Source organism: Colossoma macropomum, unplaced genomic scaffold (assembly GCF_904425465.1).
Source record: "Colossoma macropomum unplaced genomic scaffold, Colossoma_macropomum, whole genome shotgun sequence".
NCBI classification, from domain to species: domain Eukaryota; kingdom Metazoa; phylum Chordata; class Actinopteri; order Characiformes; family Serrasalmidae; genus Colossoma; species Colossoma macropomum.
The window spans coordinates 19,027,005-19,038,697 of record NW_023494787.1 but is presented as its reverse complement, the minus strand read 5'-3'; the positions used below and the strand labels follow the sequence as shown (position 1 = coordinate 19,038,697).

General features: G+C 39.1%; 1 protein-coding gene across 1 annotated transcript; it reads left to right on the top strand.

The window, feature by feature from the left end:
• Window positions 1-2,164: 2,164 nt before the first annotated feature.
• On the top strand, window positions 2,165-11,381 carry meox2b (mesenchyme homeobox 2b). The gene is made up of 3 exons (XM_036565655.1): window positions 2,165-2,867; window positions 7,420-7,592; window positions 10,889-11,381. The coding sequence occupies exons 1-3, from the start codon at window positions 2,363-2,365 to the stop codon at window positions 11,108-11,110; spliced, it is 900 nt and encodes a 299-aa protein (XP_036421548.1). The 5' UTR covers window positions 2,165-2,362; the 3' UTR covers window positions 11,111-11,381.
• The last annotated feature ends 312 nt before the right edge of the window (window positions 11,382-11,693 follow it).

The window sequence follows — 11,693 nt, the reverse complement described above, 5'->3', positions numbered from 1 at the left end:
TATAACAAACTATTTTTTTTTCACAGTTTGCCTTTATTACAGCTTACTGCACAACTTACTTTCAGTATTTCAAAAAAAATCTGCAGGGATTTTTTTTCCACACATCCAAAGTTCAGTCTTAGCAGTTGGTTGCATTTCTGCTCCCACACAATCCAACATATTCAATGATCTGGGTTCTAAAGTGGTCAGTCAATTGTTCTGAGAACATCAGCAGCTTTATGACTGGTTTAAAAAAATTATTTCTTTTATATATTTTTATTTTATTTTACTTTATTGTTAGTTTTTTTTTTTTTGCATTTTGTTTCACTGTAATGGCTTCTTGACAGCTATACATCCTCACATCATCAGTGCAGAGTTGTCTTCTCACAGTGAAAGAATGGACAGAAACACCTGTAGATTTGAGATATGAAGCAAGAGTCGAGCTTGATTTTCTCAAAGATGAAAGCTTTAAGTACTGTTTATCTGATGGTGACAGTTTTGGTGGACTACCAGGTTTTGCACTGTTAAAAAATAACGATGAACCCTAGTACATTTGAAAGCAACACTTCCTTCATCAAAGTTTCCACCTCTTTAGAAAAATGAGACCCTTTATTATCTTTGAAGAGTAGATTCCATAATGGCTGCAAAGTTTCATAAAATGAAATGAAAAGCTGAAGTAATATAAACAAGTAAAATGACCCAGAAACCCAACCAATAGCATTCATTTGTTCTGAATTAGCTTCATTTTACAGCATGAGCATTCAATAAAAGTACAGAAAATGTTTTCGCTTCAAATAGTCTTCATTTAAATATGGAATTTTCCTGTAGACACAGCTTGTAAAATGAATTTTAGCACCTTTTCTAAACACTGAACATTTTTTGACAGCCAAAGAGAAGCTCTTTCATGTGTTCAGTTTCAGCGAGAGCACTCAGAGAGAAATATAGTCCTCCACCCACTGAAAAATATGCATGAGTATTAACGGCATTTGTCTTCTGGAGCCCACTCTCAGACATTCAGCCAGTCTTAGAGCTCATTCCTCATTTCATAATGTGTGTGTTATAGGGCAGATTTACAGTATACACCATTCTAGAAGAACAGGGCCATTCTAGCATGGATAAATTATAGATTTCATTAAGTATGTAGATTTTATAGATTTTTATATAAAAAATATAAGGGCTTTAGTTAAGAGGACTGTATCTTTATAGTCCACCAGGCACATACTGTGTAGTCTGAAGATTACTTTTATAGTAAAAGTAATGGAACATGTGAACACATTAAAGGAAAAGTTGGCAATTACACTATTTTCTCCCTAATCATAGTCGATCAACGAAGAGGTATTACAGACTTCCATTACTTCTTGGCTGATTGACTACATTTGGGGGTGCAAGGAAATTTGAGTACATTTGGTTTTTCAGAGAACCCTTCCTTTAAGAACTGAAGAAGATGACCACAATGACAATGACCACAGTGATGATGATGATGCAGATGATGATAAAGTTAATGACGAATGACAAAAATCTAATTTTTTTGGTGATTTTGAAAACATTGAGACCCCCAAATATACCTATGAACCAATCAGACTTGCAGCCCCCTATTCCCCACTGCACGTCCAAACCAAACCATTCAATGCTGACGCAACTTGCTTCTTAGAAAATGTGCCAGTGGGGGTCAGATAGCTGAGGTCCAAAATAAATTGCCTCCTTTTTTTTCCTTGAGGCCAGACCTGCTTGGCCAGCCTCAGATTTATTGTCCCTTGCTTTTCTGGAGGAAGATGGTAAGCATGTGGTCAGTAGCGAGGAGCCAGTGACCCAGCCTCCCTCTCACGTTACGCCCTATATATAACATCCACCCCTCCTCTCCTCCACCCCCTCTTTCTCTCTCTCTCTTCCTCTCTCCTTTTCCACTTCTCTGGAAGTACTCATTCCCCACACTCAGGCCCAGGATAGCTCACTCACTCACTCACTCACTCACCCTCTCTCTCTCTCTCTTTCTCTCTCTCTGCTGCCTGTCACTTGAGCGGCCTCCAGCAGGCTGTGTGTGTTTACCCTCGCTTGGCCTGGCAACAGGGCTGCATGCTCAGGATTACGCGAGGCCTTGCCTTTCATCACCGCTCGCTCCCTCTTCCTTCTGCCGAGTCCGGGACTGCAAGAGCCGCTGGTGCGAGGTGAGAGGGGACGTGAAGAAGTGTGGTGATTTTAAGGGGCTTTTTTTGCTCTCTTTGCTCTTTTATTCTGCACTCTTTGGTGTCTTTTTAACACCATTTAGAGGGTTTTTTCACTTTTTTACACTTCCACTACCATTTTTCTCCATTTTCATCTTCTTTTTGTCTGGGAGTCATTGGTGTGGAGTAATTCGGTGTGGATTTGCTGGAACTGAACTGAAATGGATCACTCTCTTTTCGGCTGTCTGCGGAACCCTCACGCCCCGGCCCAAACTCTCCACCCGGCCTTCGCCCAGCCCTCCGCCCTAGCCCTGCACGGCCGCTCTGACCATGTCTCCTACCCAGACCTCCCCGGACCCTCTCCGCCCTGCAGTTACCCGGGAGAGGAGGGGGGCTTTGGTGGCCCTCACGGACCCCGCGGCCATCCCGCTCAGCAGCTTCCCCAGCATCATCCACATCATCAGCCCTCAGGCTGGCACATTCAGCAGATGCCCTCGCCCAGTGGCGGCCGCCACAGTGTCTGCCCTCCCCACCACCCTGACAGCACAGCCCCAGAGCTGTGTGGGTCTGCAGGTACAGGCAGTCAGGGTCTGTGCACAGCAAACCCAGCGCTTGGCAATAGTGACCCCGCTGGGGCAGCATGTGTGTCTGGGGACTTTGGGCGGCAAACTATGTCAACCGTAGAAGCTGACAGAAGGAATAGTAAAGGGAAGAGTGACAGTTCAGGTAAGCAATGCACATACTTCAGTGTAGTAATCATTACTTTTACCTTCATTAAACCATATCATGGTGCCAAGATTATTTCAAGAAGAACACTTCTCTATAAAAAGGCTTGCAAAATATTAACTCATCAACTTATACACATCCTACAGGTAATTTGGCACAGAAAGTAAAATTCAAAATTTAATTCATGCCTGTTTACTTTCCCTTTTTATATATTGACAAATCCTTCAAAACTCAAATAGCTCACAGCCTCAGAATTCAATATCCAAGACATATTACTTATCATAAAATTTACATTTGTCACACTGAAACCAAAAAGTACTGTAGCTTCTGCACTATTCTGCATTGCATTCATTTCTGTCTTATATCATTCTTAACAAAGTGAAATGTTTATTTCAGTTTTGCATCATGGTTTAAAGCTTCATTCACTTTTATTTACTTCACAGTTGAATAACAGAAAAAGTCCATCTTATTCACTGATGATTACTATTGTTTTATGCGTGTTTCTTTGCTTGCTTACTTTTATTACAATTCCTGTGTTAGAACGTCTTCTTCAAATCACCCGTCTAACAATAACCAGAAATAGTCGATATGCCATGTGCAGATCAGAACAAGTTCTATTTGGGAGTCTTCTATTTTAATTCACTAACCCACTAATACACCATGGTGATCAGGAACATGAGCCATTTTGCTGTATTTAGTGAGTGTAATTATTTATATTTATTATTTAATAGTTTTATTTGCATATAAAAAAATAGCACAGATCATACAGCTTAGTTTATAATAAAATTAAAAAGCTTGGTTCATAATAATCTATTTCAAGTCAATGTGACTGAACTATAACTTATTTCTATTATTTTGTTTGACTGCCTTTTTTTGGTCAACACAATAAAAGTTATTAAACAGCACTCAATGTAGCCACGACTTCTCGCTGTAACATGCAGCTTTTTCATATCCTTACACTGTGGCACAATGAAAGACTGTATAGCAAAGAGAGCTGTAAAGTGCTTAGCATCTTAATATCTGGGAGGCCAAGCTTTGCAAATTATTTAAACTATGGTGTGATTCTCAAACTGGACATAAAAAGAGGTTCTTCTGTTTTTAATAAGGTCTGCCTCTTACCTATTGTAACTTGAGTGCAAATTGGGGTGATTCCTTTAAGTGAAACAAAAGATCCCGCCTGTGTTGGCTAGCACAGTGGAGTTTTAATGGCTGGGTCTGGTGCTGCAGAGCTGTGCCGGGCTGCTCTCTCATCAGTCTCAGAGGTATAACTCACTGTGGCATTTCCCTTCAGGGCTTTAATGGCCTACAGGTGAAACTGCTTTTTAAATGCTTGCTCTGGTCACACCTGTGTTTTTGATACCCCCCAACATGTGCACTGCATTTAGTTGCTGAAGAGAGCTGTGAAGTAGCTGAGGGCTTCAAAATGTATGAAAGATTAAAAATAAAATTTTGAATCATCTTTAATAGCTAATATGTGCAGTAATAGCATGAATTTTATGTAGGTTACACATACTTTACACAGCGGATAATCTTTTGGAGTTGAAGCCAAATGATGATCTTTTTATTTGACATTATGTTCAGTAACTTGCTTCTGGTGGCTGTGTTGGAACACTATTCATAGCATTCATTTGGTTATACTAGGAATCACTCTAAAGCCCTTGTTTGAGACTGGAGTATTGAAAAACTATACCCACATCATCTCAAACGAGGGCTCTACTAGTGGAATCAAACGGACGCTATGATAGTGCTCTAGTGCAATCATCAGAGGTAAAGACCACGGCTACTAATGATCTGATAGGTAGCATTAAATTAAAATATCAGTCTGCTTTAGTCCATATTAGATTGTTGCCATGCAAAAAAAAAAAAATCTCCAATTTTTTTTTATTTTCATTTTCTATATAATTTGATCATAAAGGCTGCCCTTTATCATTGCTTCATGATGATTGGACCAATAGAGATGGTCCATAATTGCTTGGAATAAGCTCTCTTTTCATTGAATTATATTAAAAGTAAATACCGTTTTTGCCCTCTCCTATAAAGTTACCGCTTAAAGTTATTTTTTTTTCTGGACATTGATTATACACATATAACGTGTTTAATCCCCAAATGCTGCATATCCATTTGTAACAAGAAAAAAATAATGCTGGCAAAGAATGCGCTTTGTTAAAAAAAAATGCGAAAAACAGAAATTAATCATGACACAGAATTGATATCGGTCTGTCTAAAGCCCACTCAGAATATTGTATATCATGAGAAAAAGAGAAAAATAAAAACATACAAAAGTGACATTAAATGCATTTTTGAATGAGGACCTTCATATTTACATACCTATTCTTTTAAAGCATCAGAAGGATTATCTTCCATCTATATTTTTCTGTTAACTAAAGTTATGCTGCTGCACGTACAAATCTTCACCTTCCCCAAATGTGTCAAATGCATCACTTGGTGCACAATAGCAGTTTAGCAAACTGATGGATCACTAGAATACTGCAAAGGATTTCCAAAAGGTTCCAGTTGGCACTACTTTTATCCCAAATCCAATTTCCTCCTTAACTCTGTTGGCAGTTATCAAAGGCAACATGGTTTTCATTCAGCAGTAGGGCATATGTCTCATGAAGCAATGCGGCAATGTTTCAGTGATACGCCAAAAAGATTACAGTCAAATTGGAAGAATGATGTTGAATGTAAAATATGAAATTCATCTTGTGTACTGCAACAGCACTGTGCTTCAGAGCAGTTATGTATTTCTAGGCAGGCTTCAAACGAGCTCAAATGTGAAAATTTGCAATTATACCCCCATATAACTCAATATCTGGAACATGTCTGTACTGTTTGCTCACTTTTAAAAAAAATATAGCGGAGTCTGCTAGTCTGTAGCCTCATAATCAGCCAACAAAAAGGCCACTGGCTGGCATTTCCCAATTTTTCAGCACATCTATTATTTAAAGATTTGGAGGCTGGCAGCTGGAAATAAAAGCCAAGTCTGAAAGAACAGGCCATAAATTATGATTCAACATTTTGTCGCCTTGAGCTGTTATATTCAGAATGTCCCTATGAAGTTTGACCCAAACTAAGTCTTTAAAGTGTTTTCATGAAAGGGATATGAGCACCATTACAGAACTGAAATCTCTGTCTCTACTTTCATGGGCAGAAATCACTTTGGAAACCATATTTCTGTTGTGACCACATCAAAGCAATCTGAAGAAAATTCCAACCATCTTAATTTACTGGAGCTAAATGGGCAAGCTTTGTTTAAAGAGACGTTTACAGCTATTTGGTACCACTATTCTATTCTTAGGTTTTCTAGACAAAAGAGGATAGAATGAAAATGACTTTACTGCTTAAATGAAGCCATTTTTAGACCTTAATGTTTGTGCACATTTGACATACAGTACTGTGTAAAGGTCAGAGACCACCCTTCATTTATACAATTTCCACACCTCCAAAGTTCAGTCTTAGAGGTTGGTTATACTGCCTGTTTCTGGTGATCCAAGAAATCCCAAACAAATTCAGTGATGTTGAGGGCTGGCGTTCTCACAGTGGAAGGATGCACAGAAACACCTGTGGATTTTTTTTCAGGTCTGAAACAAGAGTGAAACTTTCCTACTGTCTCTCAGAGACAAAGGCTTGTCTGCCATTTGTCTGGTAGCAGTTTTGAGTTCTGGTGGTCCACCAGGTCTTGTTTGTATGGCTATTTTTACTGGAAATTCAATAACTGAAAGGTGGCCTCTGACTTTTGCACAGTTTTGTAAACAATCAAAAATTGATCAGTGCATTAAAATTTATTTATACCCTTACATATGCATACATGATTTTAGCAAAATTGAAGTTCAGATGAACAGAAGCAATATTTTCAATTACTCAAAAATACCTCAAATCAAACCAATTTCCACTGAACTTTTTGCAATGTAGTACAGCCCAGTACAGTGTAATGTTACACTCACATTAAGCATTTTCCCATAGTATTATTTACTAGCACATATTATTATCAGATACATAAAGTAATAATACTACAAAATTACAAAAAAAGTGATAATTTGTAATTAAATGTAATATAATGAGCTGAAGTGTCTATCTTTTATTAATGAGCAGGCAGTGGACAGTGGAAAACCTCCAAATCTGTATTAGTAATCGTTTATGACAGAATAGTGTGCTTTCTTCATTCACAAATAGCCTGCAATACTGTTACCATTTGTAAATGACTCTGAAATATTTCTAAGAATAATAGCTTACATTCAGTAAAGAGGAGCGTGCAGCTTGTGGAACAGAGTGAGAGCAGGAGAGCTGTGTTGATTTAGGCCAGATTTGAGAGCGCTTCCACATGCTCTGCTCCCGGCCCCTCTCAGCCTGCTGCACACACACGTATGACCAATATCGGCATAATAAAAGGTGACTGGCACCCCTAATTGTTTAGCTCTTGTTTCATTTTCATTTGCTGGGGCTCCTGTAGTGAATCATACAATCCATTTTTTTTTTTTTTGCTTTTGCGCACATTTTTTATCCATATTCTATTTTTTCCTACAGCTGGAAAATGTGCTGTTTTTCATTTCAGATTCCCAAGACGGGAGCTATAAGTCAGACGTGAACAGTAAGCCCAGGAAGGAGCGCACAGCGTTCACCAAGGAGCAGATCCGGGAACTGGAGTCCGAGTTTGCCCACCACAACTATCTGACACGACTGAGACGTTATGAAATCGCTGTCAACCTTGACCTCACCGAGAGACAAGTATGCTACACACTGGGCCTGTTTTCTGCTGGAGGTTACTAAGACACATAACAATGTTGCTTTTTTCATATGTTAAAAAGTTGTTTGCAATGGCAGTAAAAATGTAAAAAATATATTGAAATCCTAGTTAAAATATCTTTGAAAATAAAACTGAATTTTGATTGGCTACATTCTGTTTAGGCCAAACCGAGCAATATATCAAAAACTAGTCACATTAAAAGCCCTGTGAGTCAAAAAAGTCTTTCTTTTGACATTTGGTCAATGGGTAGAAATGCTAATGCTCTGAAGAGGATCAATTCCAACCCAGTGGAGCTCTCTGATATTGAGTATCAGCATCATTTTTGTGGCTCACGTCAAAGCCTCACTGTTTCTGTTCCTCTTGGTGTTTGTGTAGTTCCAGCAGAGCCAAACATGTCAGCCCTTTCTCCTTTTTCTCTCTCTCACTTGCTCATTTGACTAATACAAACCTTTTCACATCTTACCCACATATGGCATATTTCGCACTCAATAATTCTGATGCCTTCAAATTAGACCAAAATGTCAAATGCTTTCAAAGTGCCATCAACTGAGCCAAGCTCATTGGTCTTCTTCTGAGCTTTTCAAACACTTTCAGCTCCACATTTCCACTAAAACGCTTCCTTTATATCCTAGAATAAATAACAAAACTGCTTATTGGAACACATTTAGCCAAACCAGCCTATGGATCTCACACACCCCTGAGTGAGCCTGTTGGACCCTGTAGGAAAAAACACAGTTAAGTGCTTTGGCCTAAAGAGAAGCCCAAGAAGCCAGGCAACTCACCTAGGATTCAAGTCTTCCTGTTCAGCCCCCTTTTCCCTCTATACTCCTCCACATGCTCGCTTCCAAAGATTCCCTTCTCAGGTCCAATAAATCTGCGTGTGTGGGTTGATGCTGGACCTCGGTAGTGGTAATGTCCAGATTGCACTGGTTATTGTGTTCATTTGTCCAGTTTTACATTAAATGTGACGAATGATGGTCAGTTCCTGTGCAAGTACTTTCACAGAATAGTAACGCGCTGTTGTTTTGCTGTTGTTTTCGGTGAACAATGTTTGTTTGGCTATTCAAGTGTTTATGATTTAACCCTTTAAATGCTAAGGCCTAAATGCGGGACCACGCTTCCACTCCTCACTCTCATAACTTTTCTACTACTACTGCTGCTACTGCAATTACTACTACTACTACTACTACTACTGCTAATAATAATAATAACAATAATTAGAATAATTTATAACACCTTTCTAGGTGCCTAAGAATTTAAAGAGGAAAAACAAAGAACATTAAAATAATGGTAACACTTTTTATGAATGCCCTGTATGTAACACACATTTGTAACACATTATAATGCATTCATAAGGTATTATAAACGTGGCTAGAAGTGTTTATAGAAATTACAATTTCTAGCCATTTATTAAGCATTTTGAATTGTTAACATAATGTATTGTAAATGGTTTTCATGACATTATTTTGTCAGTGCAAAATAAACTCAGTGCCAGGCTATATAGTGCATTATGGCCTGCCTTCTTTTAAATAAACTTCAGTTTATTATTTCTATTTTTTTAATGTTGCGTGAAAAAAAACATTCTATCTATGAATTTGCGTCTTTTTTACTTAGAACTTACAAATACAACATAATTTGACTATAATGCCATCTGTCTGTCAATAATAATCTGCACCAATAAAGACAAGTATACAAATGCTGTCACTTTACTTGAAGCTTGCAAAGACATATTAGAACACAATAAAAATGACCATATGCTGATATTCTATTTCAGATCATCAGGAATCATGTTTGTGCTCATGATTAAGTAGGTCATAATGCGCTATGCAAGCTGGGACTGAGTTTCTTTGTCTCTGACAAAATAATGAGTTATGAACACTACTTGTAATGCATGTTAACAATTTATGATGCATTATAAACATGGCTACAATGCAAACTGCATTCTATAAAAATTTGTAGCCACATTTCTAATGCCTTATAAATGCATTATGATATATTGAGAATGTTCCTAAATTCTTATTGATATAGTATCCATATAATACTATGTACTATGCTATAATAATATTTTATAAAACAATTATATAACTTATAAATTAGTTTCATAGTACTTACCAAATAATTCATACTATTTACAGAATATTTTGTTTTTATTGTCTTATGCCTTAGAATTGCCTAAATGCATTTGATTACACTGCAGCCATATGTGTAACATAACAACTTGAACTGAATTCAGTTGGATTTAATTATAAATCTGAAAATGAATAACTGGATAAGCCTGCAGTGTGAGGGGTTAATACAACCTTTATCCTCATCCTGTCATTTATTCACCCTAAAATACCTGCAGTCTTCAGGCTAAAATAACCAACTCTCCCTAAAATAGACCCCTATCTGCCCTGGGCAGAGACACACATTGGTGGGGGTGGTCACCAGCTTGGAGTCTAGACCCGTTCGGACCGTTTTAGGCAGCAGCTTAATCATCACCGAGAGACACAAATACAGAGTGAGCTGTCGAGTCAGGGAAAGGAGGCAGGGCCTGGGGCCAGCGGGCTGCCAGGAGCCATGCATCAGCACATTATTGGCCAGGTGGAAATAGCCTAGCCACCTGATGCTAGCCCCCTGCAGCGCCAGTCAGGATATTGGGCCACTGCTTGTGCAGTGCTCGAGGAGAAAAACACCCAGAAGTGTTAAGAGGGTCACGGAGACTCCTCTGAAAGTGTGGCCTGAAGCTTAAGCTTAAGCAACGAGCTGCTGAGGCTCTGCTGCCAGCGGAGCGTGTGAGATGAGGTGTTGTGCGTGCTTTTACGTGAGGGCCAAGTAAAGTGAACAAGTGCGAGGACGACTGAGTGCTGCGCTAGCAGAGCTCTATTACAGAAAGCTCATAAATCTGCCCTGCACACAGAAACCTACATACACAAGCATTGACATTACTCAGAGTCCTCTCATATGGAGGCAGTGGTGGTTTAGGAGTGGTTGGGGGGCATACGTGCCAAAACAACTCCTTCTCGAAAGTGTCTTCACACACACACCTACTCTCACATGCAGCCATAGAGCGGCATTGGGTTTCCCTGATGCAGTTCTAGCAAGCATATGTTGCTAGGAGACTCAATTAATCCAGTAAACATTGTGTACAGTTGGTTACTCTATATCATTAACAACTTTACCAACTATTTAGACACCCGCATGCCATGTCATAGCCGTATTACTGTTAAATACTGTACAGTATACAGCTCAACTGAAACTTGAGTTGACTGATTGGAATGAATTTCCTTTTTTGCAGGTGAAAGTGTGGTTCCAGAACAGAAGGATGAAGTGGAAACGAGTGAAAGGGGGGCAGCAGGGAGCCGCAGCACGAGAGAAAGAACTGGTGAATGTGAAGAAAGGAACTCTCTTGCCATCAGAGTTTGCAGGCATGGTGGGACTGCACCACTCCGTCGGCTCCCCAGGCAATGAGGATGACAGTCACGACAGTGACCAGAGCTCTGAGCACGCTCACTTATGACCTTCTGGAAACTTCAAAAGCAAAAACTGAACCCTAGTTTTCCTCAGGAATCACCGTCCTTAGTACGCCAGGGCCCTTAAAAACTAGTCCAGGCCCAACGGTTAAGATTTGTTGTGTTAAACAGATGGTGAGAGAGTCCACTAAACAGAGCTCGATCTCTGCAACATCTCAGCATACAGATTTAACTAAAATAGAGTGGCAAGACTGGGAAACTGGATGAGAACAAAAGACTGTGACATGTTTTCACTTGTGAGCCATAGCTCTGAATTTGGATTTTTTTTGAGGAGATTTTGTAAATAAAATGAAAGAATGTTGTGAACATTCCATAAAAGTGCCTTGAGAAGAAATTTTGCACTGTTTTAATTATTGCCCTAATTAATTGCTACTGTATGTACTCAGAATTACATTGTTGCCGTTGAACATTAACAACATTGAGGATGCAATATGTTACCTGTTGACAACCAAAGAAAGGTCTGTCTGAATCGCAGTGTTGATAAATCCCCCTGCTCATTAAATATAATTATGCAGGTTGTGCTCTTTACACTGAGCTAATTGTGCAGTTTGGTTTGGCTATAAGTGCAAT